We start from the raw sequence: 19,794 nt of genomic DNA, 5'->3' as shown, positions 1-19,794 counted from the left end.
AATTTAAGGGGTTTAAAAAAAGTTGAATAATATTGTAAGTTTTTGGGTATTTTACTGTTTAACTTTTTTGAGAATACTAAAAGTAGTATTCTCAAAACCCAACCAAACGAAGCCAATGTTTCTAATATCGAAGGATATACGGATGCAGATTGGGCTGGTGATCAAACAATTAGGAAATCCACATCTGGTTATTTCACTTTTGTGGAAGGAAATCTTGTAACTTGGAAAAGTAAAAAACAAAAGGTAGTTGCTAGGTCAAGTGCAGAAGCTGAGTTTAGAGGAATGGCTTATGGAATTTGCGAATTACTCTGGATTAAACGTGTTCTATCAGATTTGGGAATTAAGAGTGCAGGCCCTATGAACCTTTATTGTGATAATAAACCTTCCATTAAGATTGTGGAGAATCCTGTACAACATGATCGAACTAAACATGTTGAAGTCGATAGGCACTTCATCAAAGAGAAGCTAGATCAGAAGATTATACAATTTCCGTTTGTAAAGTCTGAAGAACAACTTGCTGATGTTCTTACAAAAGCAGTTTCAAAGGATGCGTTTCATGATGTGATCAGCAAGTTGGGTATGGTGGATGTGTATACCCAACTTGAGGGGGAGTGTGGACGTGAGCTGGTATCCTAGAGATATTTTAAACCATGTAAATCACGCATCTAATTCTTAGGAGAAATTATAGGAGATTTGTATGGTATTTTCCTTATGTAGAATTCTTCCTAGAATAGGATTCTTCTCTGCTCTGTTTTCCTATTCTGTTCCTAGAATATTTGTATATATATTCTACCTCCATACGTGAGAAGAATACATTGGAATCTGTTGATGCTCGGTTTAAGCACCAACGAATTCTCACATGCGTAACGTTGATTGGCTGCTAAATGCACGTGAAAATGGAATATCTAAAGCGAAATAAATGCAAAAGGGGTTTTTAAGTGGTTCGGATGCTGAGGTAGTAAGTCCTACGTCCACTGATTTGTATTGATGTTAGTGTGGGTCAGGTCGCGACTGCGGGCTGACTTACATAAGTTAAAAAAAAGTAAAAATGTTTACAGGAGAGAGAGAGATATTTGTATGAAAAATGGCCGAATCCCCTTAATGAAGGGGTCTTCTTCATTTTATATCAAATTGAAGCGTATAATCATCATTAAATCCATGGTTTGGTGTGATTGTCAGGATATAATCCAGCTTTACGTCCCATTTTCCTTTTCCCAAGCTGACATCGCACGACTTATTGCAGGGAAATGGACGCGTGTGAGCTCCATATCATTTGGCAGGTCTGACGTGGGCGTGTTGCTCTGACGGGAGCAGGTCACCCTTCACGTGACTTTCCCACGTCAGCCCTTTATTTTCCCGGGCATAACAGAATCTATTAAAACCAAGTATCTCTGTTTACAGGAATCGCAATGTGTGAAGAAAACAACTGAAGCTAAGCAATTAGAGAAGGAGAATATAGGACTGCAAGGCCAGATTTCAAAATTTAAATTGATATCAAAAGAGAGTAAAAATGAGATGAGTGATCTGCAAAAAAAACGAAGGATAATGAGAAAAATTTAACATCTAAAATCGAGGACTTGAAGGCACAGGTTAGCTATCTGCAATCGGAGCTACCGAGCTAGATTCTTCACGTGCTTCAGAAAACAAAGCAACAGGTCTCGTCAAAGGCTTAACGGATCAGATCAATATAATGCAACGAGATTTAGATTTGCTACTGGACGAGCGTCCATCTTCTTCTTCCTCTTCCTCTTGTTTGTGGAAGTATATTGTTATTTTCAGTTTGTATCCTTCGCATATAGTCTTCGAGTAGTTGTAAGCTGATAATATATTATGATTTCTTCTATGCTTCTGGTGTTTTGGCAAATATGTAATGTTCAATTTCTATTTCTGTCAACTTGTGTTAACTGGAGTGCAGAGTTTCAAAACTGTGTAACATAAGAAAGATACTTTGCATGGGATTGAAGCAAAGGAAATTGGTTTTAATTTAGAAGCAAAAACATGAAGCAGGTATATGGACATTTTTGCTTTTAAATTTTTTTGGATGGGCATCCATATAATATGAACGAGAGTCCATTAAATATGAATGGGCGTCCATAAATTATGGACGGCCGTTCGTGATTTTTTTGCTTTTAAATTTTTTTGGACGCCTGTCCATAGTAAATAGACACCCGTCCATATAATATGAACGAGAGTCCATTAACTATGAGCGGGCGTCCATAAATGTTGGATGGCTATGAATGATGTTGGACGGCTGTTCATTCACAAAAGACTCAGCGTGGTCACGTCTGACTGGTTGTCATGTCCTTCGGTACAAAAATTTAGTGTAAAATTTCGGTGTCCGTAACATTACTCATATAATATATTGAAGCAGATTAGATAATACTTTTAAATAATATTTTAGATTAAGGTGTACTAATGTATAAAGATATGATATTAGAATATATTATTGTTATGTTTTGTAAGTTGAAATTGTCTTAAAACTAATGTTTGGTTTGGCCTAGAGGTTGTTACGTGGGATCAAATTTAAATGTGCTTAGCGTAAACTTAAGTGGATAATTACCCATATAAACTCATAAGTGTAAAGCTTACAGGTGTTAAGGTTACACAAACTGATTTATAAGGTTAGTTAACGGGGCTTGATTCTTTGCACAAACAAGTCGAAATTATAAAAGAAAGATAATACAATCATAAGTTCTAATCAACGTAACCATAAGTACGCAGATACGCTTCTGCCTAGTGCCTAGCATATTCAAAACACTTAGAAAAAACTTAGTCAACATCCTCGATCTTGACACCACCCATGGCATAGCTCAGGAAAGCTTCATCATCAATGCCAACTTCAATGTCACCATCGTCTTCCGAAAGAATTTCAAAAACTGGGCGGCAAATTATTTCAAGCTCCTGCTTCTTGTCCTCGTAAATGTTTGCCTCAACAACTTCGTCTCTTTCATTAAGCCACTCAATGACACGATTAATATCACCCAAAATCTTCTTCTTCTTACCAGCAGGGAGCTTAGATGTTATCTTCTCAGACTTGACAATGTGCCTCATATGGCTGACATAACCCTCCAAAGAAAGCTTGGCCTCAACTTTCTTTTTATACTCTTTATCTTCAGCCTCGTACTTCTCTGCCTCCTTAACCATCTTCTCAATTTCATCCCTAGACATCCTTCCCTTATCAATGGTGATTGTAATCTTGATCGTCATGCCAGTGGTCTTGTCCTCAGCTGAGACATTCAGGATTCCATTTTCATCAATTTCGAAGCAGACATTGATCTGAGGAAAACCCCTTGGAGCGGGTAGAATACCGAAGAGACTGACTCTTCCCAAAAAATTGTTATCCATAGTTCTTGCTCTCTCACCCTCATAAACGTCGATCCTGACTACAGATTGAAAATCTGCGCATGTTGAGAACACCTTTTCTTTCTTTGTGGGGATTGTAGTGTTCCTTGGGATTAGAACAGACATGATACAACCTCCAACTTCAACTCCAAGAGAAAGAGGGGTAACGTCCGTGAGGACGAGTCCCTGCATAGTCTCATTACCCTGACCACTCAATAGGGCAGCCTGAATTGCAGCACCGTAAGCAACAGATTCATCTGGGTTAATGTTTTTACAAAGGTTTTTTCCATTGAAGAAGTCCTGCAATAGCTGCTGCACTTTCGGAATCCTGGTTGAACCACCAACAAGGACTATATCATGGACACTATTATTGTCCATCTTAACATCACTCAAACAATTATCAACCTGAGTAATACACTTGCTGAAGAGATCCATGTTGAGCTCCTCAAATTTGGTACGGCTAATATTTGAATGGAAATCAATTCCCTGAAACAAAAAATCAACATGAATTGAAGTTTGAGAAGTGAATGAAAGAGTCCTCTTGGCCCTCTCGCACGCAGATCTCAGTCTCTGGAGAGCTCTAGGTTTTTGACTGACGTCTTTCTTATACTTCTGCCTGAACTCCTTAACAAAGTGATCTACCAGGTTGTTATCAAAATCCTCACCACCGAGATGGGTGTCTCCAGCAATGGCCTTCACTTGAAAGGTATCTTTATCAATGGTAAGCAAAGACACATCAAAAGTACCGCCCCCAAGATCGAAAATCAAAACATTTCTTTCACCGGCACCGGAATTCTTCTTGTCGAGACCATAAGCAATGGCTGCAGCAGTGGGTTCATTGATGATTTTCATAACATTTAGTCCAGCAATTTCACCAGCATCCTTGGTGGCTTGACGCTGGGAGTCATTGAAATAGGCAGGAACCGTGATAACTGCATTCTTCACCGTTGAACCATGAAAATCTTCGGCAATCTGACGCATTTTGGAAAGTATCATGGAAGAAACTAATTCAGGAGCCAACTGCTTCTCTTCCCCCTTGCTTTTGATCACAATCATTGGCTTTCCACCATCTCCATCAACGACCTTGAAAGGCCATAACTTCATATCTCTCTGGACTGATTCATCGTTGAATCTTCTACCGATCAACCTCTTTGCATCTACAATGATAACGTACAATATTGTAGGATGAAGCATTGTAACAATATAAAGGTTAAATTCATGTTGAAGATGAAAATAAAACTACTATCTTATTCTAATTCAATAAAGCTAAACCAGAGAAAATGTAAAAAATTCTTACCATAAACGGTGTTCTTGGAGTTCATGTCAACCTGGTTCTTTGCAGCGTCACCAATAAAACGCTCCTTATCAGTAAACGCCACATAAGACGGCGTCGTCCTGCTGCCTTGATCATTGGCTATGATCTCCACTCTGTCATTCTTCCACATAGCCACGCATGAGTATGTAGTCCCTAGATCAATTCCGATTGCAGGTCCCTCTTCCTTTGCAGCCATTATTTCTAAGAGATTGCTCTTTAATGTGAAGAAAATTAAGAAGAAAATAGAACGTCAAAGAAATTTGTATTTCTGAATGGCTGTGTAATTCTTTTTAAGTGACGGGCTCAGTATATATAGATATTCGGATATTACTTCTTCGTTAAGTACTCAATGAATCGCGTGCACTTCAGTCGTCTTAAGTGTTATCTATAATTAAAAACTGTGTAGAGGATATTGATATGACCAGCAACTTATTTCCGAAGGGATTCTTCTTTTACTGAGAAGAATCCCACTACAGCAAACTTTTATCTCTTTCCACCTCTAAAATCATTATGCCCCTCCTCATCGAAACCTTAGGGTGCACTTTGGTTAATTACTCTATACATTTTAGGATAATATTTTGATAAAAAGTAAAATTAGATAGGTACTACGACATCAGATTTAAAAATTATCAAAAATATCTCTTATATTTATTTATTTACTAAACACTCCTATAATAAAATATTAAAAATTAACAAAAACACTCTCACCCATCCATTAAATACCGATAGCCGACCACCACCACCAGAGGGTGGCTAGAGTCACCATATCAGTGCGTGACCGATTGGATCTAGTCGGTTATGCGTCGATTTAGTCTTTTTCGATCAGATGCATGGTAGATTTTGCCTAAAAAAGCAAGATCTACGATTAGATCTAGCAATTGATGGTCAGATCTGACTGCATTTGGTTGTCAACGATGGCCAAAGATATGACCATTGTTGATGGTCAACGATGGCCATATCTTGGCCATTATTGACGACTGGCTACGGCCAAAGATCTAGCATTTTCCTGCCAGATCCATAGTGGATTTGGTCGGAAAAGGCTAGATCAGTGCATTACCAGTCATATCCAGCCTGTAGTGCGCCATTATACCAGATTCCAACTAGTTTTTGACGGTGGTGGCCGGAATCTGGCAAATGTAGGTTGCTGGTGTGTTTTTATCAATTTCTAAATTTTTTTTGGGGGTATTTAGTTAAATTAATAAATCTAGGGGGTTTAAAGGAATTGAATAATATTTTGAGAATAAGGGAAAAAATATGTATTTTTGATAGAATAAGGAATAGAATATTGAAAAATTGTGTACCAAAGGGGCCTTTAATTTCTATCTTTATTTACTTTTAGAATATTGTTCATCACTTTTTAATCCTATCTCCCTTTCTTTTTTCTCGTTTGGTACTGAAAATGCTTTATTTTACATGTGTTGGATGTGGTTTATATTTTGCAGGGATTATCTGCATACACTAAACCACTCGGAAATTACTTTTATTTATTGTAATAGTGGGAAAAACCTAATATGAAAAACACTTGAGAGAGAGGAGAGAAAGAGTGAATTGCAGTCATTTACTGTGTATTTGTTGCAGTACTCAACAAAAAAATTTCTATCTTGAATACTGAACGTAGTTCCTATATTAAAAATGAATCATGATAAATCATGTATTTTCTTTATTTTTCTGTTTCATTTGAATCATTGTTAGGGCCAAAAATAATCCTCGGCCCAAATGGGAAAACGAGTCTGACAATGAGAAAAAGACCAGACCCAATCCCGATGTGGTCCAATCTGAAACTCGTCGAATTAGGCCCATTTGATACGAGGTACAGTCGGCCCAAACCATCTGGACACAAGCCTCCTAATCCTAGTTCACTTCTTGGATATGTGAACGAATTCAGAGCCCACGGCCACCTACGGATCACATTCATATTCGAACACTGACAAAGTAGTCCACTATCACCCCAACTCCTCCAAGGTCCATGTCAGAGCCATACTTGGATTCCCTTTCACGCTAGGATAAGGGGATCAAAGGATATATCGCTGGAGGAAACGAATTGCTACGAGGACTCCCAATCCTACCAGGATTGGGAGACCAGACAGTCACTATTTAAACAGAGGCCAACCCTTTCACAAGGCAGATTACACTACACATTCAGACCCCGGAGTTTCCGCTTGAGAACTTTAGATCACAGTCATAGTCACAGTCCCCGACTAGACTTTTGGTAACCTCTCTACTTCATAGTCCTCACTAAATTAGCCTCTTTCAGTCTTGCTGACTTAAGCATCAGAGTGCCTACGACAAACACCACCCCGGATGTTTTCCATCACTTCACGTTTGTTTCTCTACGTGTGCAGGTGTAGCAGATCACTAGTGACCTTAACCTCACAGAATCAGACCCTGCTTTTGTGCAGATAGACGTTTTTATGTCTACGATCATGATAAATCATGTATTTTCTTTATTTTATTTTCAACATCATGTATTATTAAAGAGGTCATATCATGGTGTTTCTCCAAAAATATAAATAAGAGTGATACATAGAAATGGTTGAATTAAATGTAAGAGTGCGAAATCTTTAATTAATTGTCGGATTCAAACCGTCTTGTCTGATCATATAGTACAGCTTCATGCATTCCATTGAGTAGGACATTTTTACTTTGCTTTTTTGTTGCCTTATTGAAGAGGGTAGCTTCAAGAGGAAGAAGCTTAATTTCATATTGATGAATATCATGAATTAATTGAATTCATCCCACAAAAAATCTTAATTGAATTCATACCTGCAATTTCAATTTCAGACATTGTCAATTAATTAATTAATGCATATGACAAAGACGGCCGCGTAGATATCGCGGAACTTATTGATAAATGATGTAAATTAAGTGGGCTAAAAACCTAAATTAATTTACGACAACAAAACTCTTCCACTGCAAGCTCAAAAATCAATGAAGTCTAGCAAGTAGCCGCAATTTCATTCAATAGAAATCAAGGTCACAAGTGGGGTTAATGTATACACGTACAGCTCATATTATTCAAGTAAATGTCGATTGTCCAACAAATTAATTAATGCAGCCAACAATCTCAGGCGATCAAAATTTTAAATGCTCTTAAATGCATGGAAACTGACTTGAGATTTTTTCATTTTTTTAGTAATACTGTCAAACTTATATTCAATACATATTACTAACATGGAGAAAGTGAGAAATGTTATCATGAACAAGATGAAAAGAAACAAGCACACTACTCTTGGTTTATAATTTTTGAAGGGTTTATGGAAATTGTATAAAATTGCATATTAAAAGTAAAAGAAAAAGCAAAATCTTTAGAGAGGTAAAGCTGATATCATTTTAGATTATTGTATGTCCAAGTTTTCCTTTACTTAATGTCTTGGAAGCTAGTGACTAGATTTTTTTTTTCCAGAATTGAAAAGTAAACAATTTAAAACTCTTTTTACTAATAATCTAGAATCATATATATTTTTTTTATGTAAAATAAAATTTTAAAAACCCTAAATATAGGGGCATAATATAGGAAAACCTTAGATATGAGATTAATATAAGCATTAATATTAGAAATATGATCTTTTAATTTAAATACTTTTACAAAGATACATATGCAAAGTAAAGCCTACATATAATTTAATTCCTTAAGGAACTCGCTGTGTTCTTTGCAGTGTTTTTCAAGTTCTCCTACTAAGGAACTCGCTGTGTTCTTTGCAGTGTTTTTCAAGTTCTCCTACTAATGCCTCAAGTCAATGGTTTGGCGTAGAGCAACCACGTAGAAGACATGAGCTTTAGCATATCAACAGCTTCAGCTGTTTTTCTCCAAGAAATAAGGGCATAAAGAATAGCACATAACAACACAAAGGTATAATATTTTACGTGGTTCAGTATAACATGTCTATATTCATAGATGAGAGAGATCTACTGTAATTCTATGAGTACGATATAAGTGTTCATCACACCATCAACCTAATACCTTTACATAGACAGATAGTATGTGTTTAGTTAAAGAATTGTGTGTTTCAATTCATTGATTTGCACCCATAGTTACACAGGTGTTTTTATAGGTAGAATATAATCTAATTAATCTCCTAATTATGTCAATTACAATATATTGATATAATTAGGAGATTATAGGATATCAAGTACATTATGAGTATCCTAAAACTAACAAAATTAGGAGATTACAATATATTTAGAAAATATTAAGTAAATCTCAACATCATGTTCTTATGGTGTTTAATATCCTGTGGTATTTTTCTGATACTCGATACCTGTGGCACCCTTACATCAAAAGCCCTTGTATCCTCATATTCTCTCTTTCTCTTGTGACTTCTTTTGTTACATTGAATTGCCCCCTATTTATAGGTGGTATATGGGACATCCAACTTCTAATAGGATTCATGTTTCTATTCCTAATAAAACTCTCATATTTAACTTCATTCTCCTAAACCAATTCTACTTCCCTAATTTGTTTTACAATAGAAAAAGAAAACAATTATTCTCAATTACAGATTTTTAAACTAGAAATTTACCTAAAACTTAAATTCTTTTTTCTTTTTGATTGTCTTTCTTCATCAATTACTAAAAAGTGTTCACATTCCAACGAGAACAGTAAGATGCCATTACAATTTCAGCACCACCAAAGAGATTTGAAGGCAAACCACTGTTGTAAAATTTCACTAACAAGCTCGGAGAATATAACAAACATGAGTTAGCCCATGGAAGCAATGGCTGTACGTGCGTTGTCCATGAAAACATGAATTGGGTTCCCCTGGAAATTGCCCCCATGTATAAGTCTTACTCCCTGAAACATCAACTATTGGATTATCATTCACACAGTTTCTCTCTCTCTCTCTCTCTCTCTCTCTCTCTCAATCATCTTGGTTGCTGCTTAATCACTTCAATCCGAGGCCAAGCCATTGAGGAGATGCTCTAAGAGCTGCCATGTAAAATGTACTCCAATCCATGATAGCTGCAGCTTCAATTTGGCCGGGATGGTTTCAATTTAATTTTTGTCAAGTGATCTGTAAATAACAACTAAATAAATATTATTTTCTTTTATAATTGATCCGTTGTATCCACAATTAATTCTTTTTATGCCCAATAAAAGAATCAAAGTATGCATACCCGAGTATGAATTAAATATTTGTTTGAGGGGATGGATTCCGATTCTTATTCATCTGGGTTAACTTTTAATTTTTCTAAGACGAATGAGCTTTTATTACTATAAAAATTAGTCATTAAGCGTGAAAGAATACACTTAAGAACACAAACAAATGGATAATCAACAATTTGAACATCAATTATTGCCAACAACATGAACATTATTTAATGATTCAGATTATATAATATTATAAACGCGAAATTTTAATATCAAATTAGAATAATAACGATTCGACTAAAAGTACGATCAACCTATCTGTAGAACATTGCTTCACTTAATCTCCCACGCTTTCACATATTTCTGATAATGGGATTGTAGATTCTCTCAAGCTCCTCCATCTTGTGCTGGTAAATATATGCCTCAAGAAGCTCCTCGGTGTCATCGAGCCAATTGATGGCAAGTCCAACGGCTTTCTTTAGCTTCTTCATGTCAGTTGAGTCAAATTGCGAACTGAAATTCTTTTCATATTTGACTCTGTTACGAATTTTGTAGGCAAAATTCTCCAAGGCACGCCTGGCGTCGGCCTTCTTCTTGTACTCCTCATCTTCAGCCTTGTACTTCTCAGCCTCGTTAATCATCCGCACAATCTCAGCCTTGGACAGCCTCCCATTCTCATTGGTGATAGTGATATTTTCAATCTGGCCAGTGATTTTATCCTCAGCTGAGACATTCAAGATTCCATTAGCATCAATATCAAAGCAGACATTCACCTTAGAATCCCCTTTGGGAGCTGGAGGTATGCCATATAAATTGAAACTGCCCAACAGGTTGTTATCTCTAGTTCTTGGTCTCTCACCCTCATAAACGTCAATCTCCATGGTAGTTTGGTTGTCACAGGAGTTGAAGTATATCTTTTCTATCTTAGTGGGAATTGCGGTGTTTCTAGGGATCATAACAGACATATAGCCACCCTCGACTTCTATGCCAAGGGATAGAGGGATAACGTCCAAGAGAGTAAGATCCTTCACCTTCTCATTACACTGACCGCTTAATAAAAGAGCCTGAATAGCAGCACCGTAGGCAACTGCCTCATCTGCGTTAATGTCCTTGCAAAGTGTCTTTCCGTTGAAAAAATCTTGCAATAGCTGCTGCACTTTCGGAATCCTTGTAGAACCACCAACAAGGACTACATCATGGACACTCATTTTATTCATCTCAGCATCATTCAAACATTTCTCAACTGGCTCCAGACACTTCCTGAAGAGATCCATATTGAGCTCCTCAAATTTGGCGCGACTAATATTTGAATAGAAATCAATACCATTAAAGAAACAATCAATCTGAATAATAGTCTCAGTTGTGAATGAAAGAGTCCTCTTCGCCCTCTCACAAGCAGTTCTCAATCTTTGAAGAGCTCGAGGATTTCCACTAATATCTTGTTTGTACTTTCGCTTGAACTCCTTTACAAAGTGATTTACCACGTTGTTATCAAAATCTCCACCACCAAGATGGGTGTCTCCAGCAGTTGCCTTCACTTTAAAGATATCATTATCAATGGTAAGCAAAGACACATCAAAAGTACCACCACCAAGATCAAAAATCAATATATTTCTTTCCCCATAACAGGAGTACTTATTGTCGAGACCATAAGCAATGGCTGCAGCAGTGGGTTCATTGATGATTTTCATAACATTTAGTCCAGCTATTTCACCAGCAACCTTGGTGGCTTGACGTTGGGAGTCATTGAAATAAGCAGGAACAGTGATAACTGCATTCTTCACCGTTGTACCATGATAATCTTCGGCAACTTGCCGCATCTTGGAAAGTACCATAGAAGAGACAAACTCAGGGGCCAACTTCTTCTCTTCACCTTTGTTGTTAATCAGAATCATTGGCTTTCCATCATCAGCAGCAACGACCTTGAAAGGCCATAACTGCATATCTCTCTGGACTGACTCATCTTCGAATCTTCTTCCAATCAACCTTTTTGCATCTACAATGATTAACATGTATCGTAGAATGAAACATTATAACTAAATCAAGGTCAATTTCAAGTACATTTCCTTAAAAAAAATAAACCTATTAAATGAAATCAAACTAGAGAAAGTACAAAACTACTTACCGTAAACGGTGTTACAGGGATTCATGTCAACCTGGTTCTTTGCAGGCTCACCGATAAAACGTTCCTTATCAGTAAACGCCACACAAGACGGCGTCGTCCTGTTGCCTTGATCATTGGTTATGATCTCAACTCTGTCATTCTTCCATACTGCCACGCAAGAGTATGTAGTCCCTAGATCAATTCCGATCGCAGGTCCCTCTTCCTTTGCAGCCATTATTTCTAAGAGATTGCTCTTTAATCAGAAGAAAATTAAGAAGAAAATAGAAAGTCAAAGAAATATGTATTACTTCTTGATTAAGTACTCAATGAAGTCGTTTTAATTATTATCTATTATTAAAGCAACTGTGTAGAGAAAATTGATATGACTAGCAACTTATTTTCGAATGTATTCTTCTTTTACAGAGAAGAATCCCACTACTAACAAACTTTATTTCTTTCCACCTGTAAAATCATTGTCTTCAGGCCCCTCCTCATCGTAACTTTAATTTCTAGCTTTATTTACTTTTAAAACATTGTTCTTCACTTTTTAATCCTATCTCTCGTTTGGTACTGAAAAAGCTTAGATTTTATTGTGTTTTGTTTTATTAATATGAACGATCACACAATATTTTTTAATTTTTAAATAAAAACCAGAATACTATCCTTCCAAAATTAATTAATTCTGTGTTTCAAAATAAAAATTTAGGAAACAGCCCACCTTAGCTAATTAACTCATTAAAAAATTAATTATGTGTAGCCAAATATATTTACTAATTAAATTGGACAAACTTCAGATTTTAAATCTTTGTTAAATTTATCTCCGAAATATAATGGGATATAGTATAGTGGGAAGAAAAAAGTCATGATTGGGTCCGTTTGACACACTACTTTCCCACTATCCTATCCTAAAAACCAAAAAATGCATTTGTTTTGATATTCTCAAAATCCAATTCTATTCTACTCAACTCAAAATATTTAGATTATTTTTAACCTCCCTAGGTTTGTTAATTTAATTAAACACCGCCAATAATAAAAGTTTATAAATTGACAAAAACACTCCCACCCACCCACATATTACTAACAGCTGGCCATCACTGTCGAAAGGTGGCCGAAATCTGCTGGAATGGCGCATGACTGACTGGATCTGTCGGTCGTGCATTAATCTGGCCTGTTCCAACTAGATCCACCATGAATCTGGCTGGAAAAGGCCAGATTTGGTCACATCAACCTTTTTTGGCCATATATGGCTGGATATTTAGCCATCATTTGGCCATCAACGACAACCATATCTAGCCCTTTTTAGCTAGATCCACAGTGAATCTGGCCAGAAAAGGCTAGATCGATGCACGACTGGCTAGATCCAACCGGTTGTGCGCCATTCCGACAGATTTCGGCCAACTTCCTGCGTGGTGGCCGGCTACCTGTAATATGTGGGTGGATAGGTGTGTTTTTGTTAATTTATAAACTTTTACTGTTGGGGGTGTTTAGTTAAACTAACAAACCTAGGAGGTTAAACTTTTATTGTTCGGGGTGCTCCCGGCCTTGTACTCCAACATCAGCTCTCCCTTAGCCCTAATGATGGCGTCATCGGCGATACTGAGGCACTGCTCCCTCAGGGACTCGACCTCTGCATTCTTCTCGGCCAACTCTCTCTTCAGTCGATCCAACTTGGCCTTGACCTCCCTCAGACGCTGCTGGCTCTCCTGCTAGGCTTTCTGGGCCGCCGCCTCTCTTTGTTGTAGATTGACATTGGATTTGAATACATCCTGTATCCTCTTCTCCTGCGACATGATGGACTTTCTTAGGTGCAGGCTGCTGGTGAAAACCTGCATGACAAAACAACTCGATCAGTATACAACCACAAATAACACACTAAGGTAAAAATTTGGCTCATACTTGGAAAGAGCGAGAAAAGCCCCAGCCTGCGGCCGCGACCGCACCCATTTGGTTCAAACAGCTCTCGTCCGCCAGGAACAAGAATGAGTCAACCAACTGGCTTATGGAAGCCGCGTCCGAATAGGTCAACGCGGAAGTTGGGATGCTAAAAGTAAGCATCTCAGTCTCCTCATCCAAGACCATGGTCTTGGATGACCCAGCTCTGGCTGCAGGTTGACGACTAGGTATAGTCGCCACCACATCCTTCGCACTCCTCTCCTCTCTGGCCGAGGAGTCTCTCTTCTGCTTCTCGCGACATCTCGCAATAGACTCACTCGTGCTTAGGACGGTCAACTTCTTCATTAGCTTACCTGCAATTGTAAACTCTTCAACAATTAGAGCATTCAGCCTCGACTTACTGTACAAAATATGATTGCAGTAGCGAGTTAGCAGCACACTCCAGGTTTGCTTTAGCGAAAAGAAGGGGATACCTCGCTGGATCGCATCCACTCTAGCCCAAAGATGACTCGTCCTTAGGTTTGCCTCATCAAACACAACCCGCCAATCTCTCTGCGCTTTTGGAATGGCGAGAATCTTTTGGGTCTGCACGTCTAAACCGTCCCTACTCTGTCCGATTCGGTTGAAGTCAAGAACTGCAAAGAAGAAACACAATAAGATTTTAGTAATCAAAATCCAAGGTAAAGATAAAGTTTCTCACCAGTCGCTCGCTAGGAGTATGGAATCTCGCCCTAGCCTCTCTCCCCAAAGATCGCCTCACTTCTCATGAAAAAGTACCGATCCTTCCAATTTTTTTCACTCGATCGGAGGTCGATCACGAGGTGAGCCCGATCATGCCTAAGGTTGATGAGGTATCGATATTTTTCCTTGTTGTTCTTCTTCAAGAAATATGAGTATAACAACTCATGCAGCCCAAACATCACCTGGTTCCACACACAGAGGTCCTCTAGAGCCATCAGTAACCTCCACCCGTTCGACATAAGCTGGGTCTGCGCGATCATGAAGTGGTTCAAGACCTCCCAGACAAGACGAGGGATAGGAAGCCTCAGCCCGTCGTGAAACCATTTCTCATAGGTGCCCACCCAACCTTTCGCCTCCCAATTGACCCACTCGTACGACCTTGGCGCCCTGATCTCGATAGACTCCGGAATGTGATACATCATCCGAATCCGTCATACATCATTGTCCTTCAACAAGGGCGGGTAATCCCTACTCAATATCTCGCTACCAGGCCGACTCGGCTCTTCCTCGGAGCCATTGCTGGTGGAGGGTGAACTCTTAGAATCACTAACTCTATCGGAGTCTTCCCCACTCCTCCCCTTGCCTTTCCAACTCATCATCACTCGGAGTGGCGCCACTCGGTCCAGGGGCAACCATGTTCACCCCAGTCGGTATACCGACTGGAACGCCCCCACATTCGGGCATCATCACCATGGTGGGAGCATTCTTATACTCATCTTCGACCTCTCCCTTAGCCCCACTCAAACCGCTCGACCTTGACCTTGATATCGAGCACTCTATCCACTTGCCTCGGGTGATCGACCTCTCTCAATTCAGAGCCTAACGCTGTTCTAAAGCCCCACTTGCCCTGGATCACCGACTAGCTACTTCTCAAAACAATAGTTCCCAACCGTGTTACCTTTGGCTCGGCCTGGGTGACCGAACACCTGCTTGACTTTGGGTTACCATACAAGTCTCTCATCATTCGGTCGGGAAGACCGGGCAACCTATGTAACCTAACCTTTCTCGACAGCCAAACTTACCACACACCTCTTCACTCGAATCGGTCAGGCAGACTGAGACGAGCTGAACCGAGACACCCCATAACTTGGTTTTGTCTTCTACCTCTATCAAAAATCCAAACACGTCTAAAACCAAACAAAATCCACTCAAATCACTCCTAATCTCTCCAGAAACCCAAATACAAAAACAACCCTGCTTCAACAAAAACTCAAACCACGGTAAAATTCAACAATCAGATCAGTTCCTTCACAACCGAACACAAGAAAAACCCGAAAATCTTTTTTTCCGGTTCATTTCTCTACACACCCAAAATCACCTTAAAACGACACAAAACCTATCCTAGAAACCAACCAAGAGTAATAACAAGTTCGAAAATAAAAAAAGAGCAGAAAAAAAGCAAAAGTTTACCGTGAAAATGGCCGGCATCCGCGAAAGAGAAACCACCACCACTGAGAAACTAGAACAGAAGAAGAAAATAGGAAGAAAGAGAAGCAAGACGCAAAACGAAGACGCATAGTCTTGCCCTCGATTTTATGGACGAAACCTGACAAAAGGGACACGTGGCGGCCTCACATTGGTTGTGGGACAGAGCAACCCTTCGATTTCCCTCCCAAAACACGTGTAGCGAATCTGCACACGCTTGGAAGACGCGAACACACTCACGTGCCACATATGGTCGTGCAGCTGACCCGACCAAGCTGGCGTACTCAAGCATACAAATTGTCCATTTCCAAAGGTCTAGCCAACACATTCTAGCACTTCACCCATTCAGGACGCCCCCCAGACCTAACAGCGAAGACAAGACGCGTTATCGCTGTCTTTGGGTCTCATGACAAGCATCGCGAAAAAATTGGAGCACCAAGCTACTCGGTCATCCTGGGCGGGCGAGCCAGTCATAACTGGGAAGTGCACACACCTCGTTCGGATTCGATTAGTCTGCCTTAGGCCCCACCACTAAATCGAGCCTAATGTGTTCTGCTCGGTTGGAAACACCAAGTGAGCACACCTTCATGAGGTAATTCGTGCACCCTCTCACTATACCCAATGCACCGAGTGAGAACATCTTCAAAGGACAGCTGACATACCTGCTCACTCGGCTCAATACACCGACTAACAACACCTTCAAAGGATAGCTGGCACACCCGCTCACTCAGCTCGATACACTAACTGACAACACCTTCAAAGGAAAGCTGGCACACTTGCTCACTCGGCTCGATACACCGACTGACAACACCTTCAAAAGATAGCTAGCACACCCGTTCATTCGGTTTGATACACCGACTGACGACACCTTCATGGGATAACTCACACACCCAACATTCGTCTTGATACACCGAGCGAGGACACCGCCATGGAGGGCTTCGCATATCTTCTCGCTCGGGAGGACATACCAAGTGAGGATATTTCAGGCAGATTCTTTCATGCTCTCACTCGACCTGGCATAGCAGGCGATTCTAATAAGATCAGCTCCATTCCCCCACTTGGTTAGATGCACCGAGAACGTTCGTGACTATGCTTCACCTCCATCTGCCCGGTATGGTGTACTGAACGATGCACTGACAACAAAAGCTATGCTATTTGTTCCTGGGAACGGAGAAGCAACACTTTTACAAGTTCAGCCGGTCGATCACGAAGGTCGACTAGATACACCTCCACGCAATGCCTACTCTCTAAGTTAAGCACTCCTTAACTCAGAGAGTGGGGGGCAAATTGTTAGGGCCAAAAAATGTCCCCAACCTAAATAGGCCCAAAGACGAAGATACCTTCAACAAAGCTGGAAGCTAGGGCCCAATTCCAATGAGGCCCACAATAGAGTTCTAAAGATGAGGCTCGTTCGGTATGCCTTCCCAGTTGCTCACCATTTGGATCCAATCAGAAGAGGCCAGATTAATTTAGGTCTAGTTGCCAGCTTATCTAGACCAAGGCCTTCTGATCCCAAAACACCTTCTGGACTTATGATCAACTTGGAGCCGACAATCGCCTATGAACTGTAGTACTACTTGAACTCTACTAAAGAAGTCAATCACTATCTTGATTCATCTAAGGTCTGTGTCTTAGGCACGATAGGACTCCCTTTCCTACTGAGTGGATTCAAAGACTCTGTAGTCGTTATTTAAATAGAGGCCAACCCTCTCACAAAAGACAGTGACATTACACCTTCAGACCCTGAAGTTCTCACTCTTGAGAACTTTACAGTATAACCGTAGTCACAGTCTCCGACTAGACTTCCGGTAATCTTTTCTCACCCTAACCCTCACTAAACTAGCCTTACTCAGCCTTGCTGACTTGAGCGTCGGAGTGCCTATGGCAAACACCACCCCAATGTTTTCCATCTGCTTCACACTTGTTTCTTACGTGTGCAGGTGTAGCAGATCGCTAGTGACCTCTACCTCATGAGATTAGTCACTCTTTCGATAAAGGTAGATTTTTGCATCTATAGTTACAGCTGCATGGATGTGAGATAGGGCCCTCGGTGCCTTGGCAACTTTCTCTTCATGCATTCTGATCTGGTTCAAAGTAGGATTTGGTCCCAAGGGTGCTAGCTGCCTATTATCCTCTACATACTGCCACAAGCCCTGACCTTGGAGGAAACCCTTCATTTTTACAGCCCATATGTGATAATGTTCTCCATTGAAAACTGGAGGTGACATTAAAGATGATTGTGCAGCCATGTTCAAGCAAATGGTCTGAAACATGAGAGTTTCTGGATGCAGGGTGGAGTTCTTGAAAAACAAAGTGAAGAACTGATTCTGTGAGGAAGAGTTTTTCAAATTTCTTAGGCTTGCTTTGATACCATTTGTTGGTGGAGTAATACTAGCCTTACAAAGAGGCATACAAAGAGCTATACAAAGAGTCAAATCCAGCCCTTGAAAGAAGGGAAAAAGAGGGAGAGAGAAAGAGGCAATCATGAATTTCAAGAGTTGGATTTGACTCTTTGTATGACTCTTTGTAAGGCTAGTATTACTCTTTGTTGGTGTTATGGCTGGAGAATTACAAAGAAAAGAAAGGAAAAACTGGAAGAGAAGTGGAATACAATTTCATTACAGAAGACTAAAAATATATTCAGTAGTGCAACCAAATCCCTCACTGTTACAACAACTACAGCAGAGACAATTTACAAATTTGAATTTAAACTCTAACAACTGACTAAAGCATACTTAAAATACATCAATTACAAGTCTTAATCACACCTAAACCAAGATTCAAAAATTGCCCCAACTACAGCTCACACACGCCCTTTGCAGCAACTGAATTCCATTGGCGCCAAAAATTTTTCAAACTGCAAACTGGAACATGATGCATTTCCAGCAAGGTATCACTGCATCAACAGGTATTATACGAATATAGGTTGCGATCTAATAGATTGAGAAGGTTGTTTGCGCACTTTTTAAATTAAGAAACCAGATAGTGATCTAGTTCCTGTCGCAATTCTATAATTCCAGTGAAATTTCCATGCAATTTCTCAACAATTGTTGGCTTGGTTACATCGGCCCCTCAGCATCACCGTGCCGACATGTTAAACCATCGTAGAACACCATGCTCACCGAGTAAGATTTCCCAAGGAGGAAAAAATCTCTTTGACTGCAGAGTTCATTAATTGGGTTTGGTTCAACTAATTTGATAATCGATCTCTTTGCGACTTTTGAGAGCTAGACCAAGCATTTTTCGATATCTATCACGACAATTCTTATTTAAAAGGTTAGATGATAGAAGGATTTCAGTCCATTTATTATAATTCCGTTTTTTATGCTTGAGTTTGAGTTACGGCAGTCTATAGACTACAGAGATAAAGATAGCTTTTAAACTGAATTTCAACTATTCTCTGAAAATTTTAAAAATTATTTCATTGTTGTTTTCAATCGGTGAAGAGCTCTGGGATTACCAGTAATATTATTATTGTTTTCAATCGCTTAAATTCGTGAACAAAGTGATTCATTCACTAATCTGTTATCAAAATCCTGGCCACCAAGATGAGTGTCCCCAGCGGTGGCCTTCACTTTAAAGATACATCGGCAATGGAAAGCAGAGACATGCACATCAAAAGTACCACTACCCAGATCAAAATCAACACGTTGCTTTCACCAGCACTAGAGGTCTTCTTGTCAAGACCATAAGCAATGGCTGCAGCAGTGGGCTCATTGATGATCCGCATAACATTGAGGCTGTCAATTGCACCAGCATGCTTAGTGGCCTGACGTTGAGAGTCCTTAAAGTAAGCTGGAACAGTGATAACTGTGTTCTTCAATGTTGAACTAAGGTAATCCTCAGCAATTTGACGCATATTGGTGAGCACCATAGAAGAGATTT

General features: G+C 39.6%; 2 protein-coding genes and 1 pseudogene across 2 annotated transcripts; all 3 read right to left on the bottom strand.

Moving 5' to 3' along the window:
* Positions 1-2,542: 2,542 nt before the first annotated feature.
* On the bottom strand, positions 2,543-4,924 carry LOC116127260 (probable mediator of RNA polymerase II transcription subunit 37c). The gene is made up of 2 exons (XM_031412907.1): positions 4,640-4,924; positions 2,543-4,499 (listed from the first exon to the last, which is right to left on the bottom strand). The coding sequence occupies exons 1-2, from the start codon at positions 4,851-4,853 to the stop codon at positions 2,770-2,772; spliced, it is 1,944 nt and encodes a 647-aa protein (XP_031268767.1). The 5' UTR covers positions 4,854-4,924; the 3' UTR covers positions 2,543-2,769.
* Positions 4,925-10,020: 5,096 nt separating this feature from the next.
* LOC116127266 (heat shock cognate 70 kDa protein-like) lies at positions 10,021-12,147 on the bottom strand. Its single transcript, XM_031412918.1, has 2 exons — positions 11,872-12,147; positions 10,021-11,742 (listed from the first exon to the last, which is right to left on the bottom strand). Exons 1-2 carry the CDS (start codon positions 12,083-12,085, stop codon positions 10,100-10,102), a joined length of 1,857 nt encoding a protein of 618 aa, XP_031268778.1. The 5' UTR covers positions 12,086-12,147; the 3' UTR covers positions 10,021-10,099.
* A 5,738-nt stretch (positions 12,148-17,885) lies between these two features.
* On the bottom strand, positions 17,886-19,786 carry LOC116127395 (annotated as a pseudogene).
* Between the last annotated feature and the right edge of the window lie 8 nt (positions 19,787-19,794).

Source organism: Pistacia vera, unplaced genomic scaffold (assembly GCF_008641045.1).
Source record: "Pistacia vera cultivar Batoury unplaced genomic scaffold, PisVer_v2 Contig1045, whole genome shotgun sequence".
Classification (NCBI taxonomy): domain Eukaryota; kingdom Viridiplantae; phylum Streptophyta; class Magnoliopsida; order Sapindales; family Anacardiaceae; genus Pistacia; species Pistacia vera.
The sequence above is the reverse complement of the archived record's forward strand: the minus strand, read 5'-3'. Positions and strand labels throughout refer to the sequence as shown.

What these genes read in the sequence shown, in the direction of transcription:
- LOC116127266 (XM_031412918.1), bottom strand. Translation starts at nt 12,085, where the DNA reads ATGGCTGCAAAGGAAGAGGGACCTGCGATCGGAATTGATCTAGGGACT. An exon ending in TCCCTGTAACACCGTTTACG is followed by an intron (nt 11,743 to 11,871) that starts GTAAGTAGTTTT and finishes TAATCATTGTAG; the next exon opens with ATGCAAAAAGGTTGATTGGA.
- LOC116127260 (XM_031412907.1), bottom strand. Translation starts at nt 4,853, where the DNA reads ATGGCTGCAAAGGAAGAGGGACCTGCAATCGGAATTGATCTAGGGACT. An exon ending in CTCCAAGAACACCGTTTATG is followed by an intron (nt 4,500 to 4,639) that starts GTAAGAATTTTT and finishes TTATCATTGTAG; the next exon opens with ATGCAAAGAGGTTGATCGGT.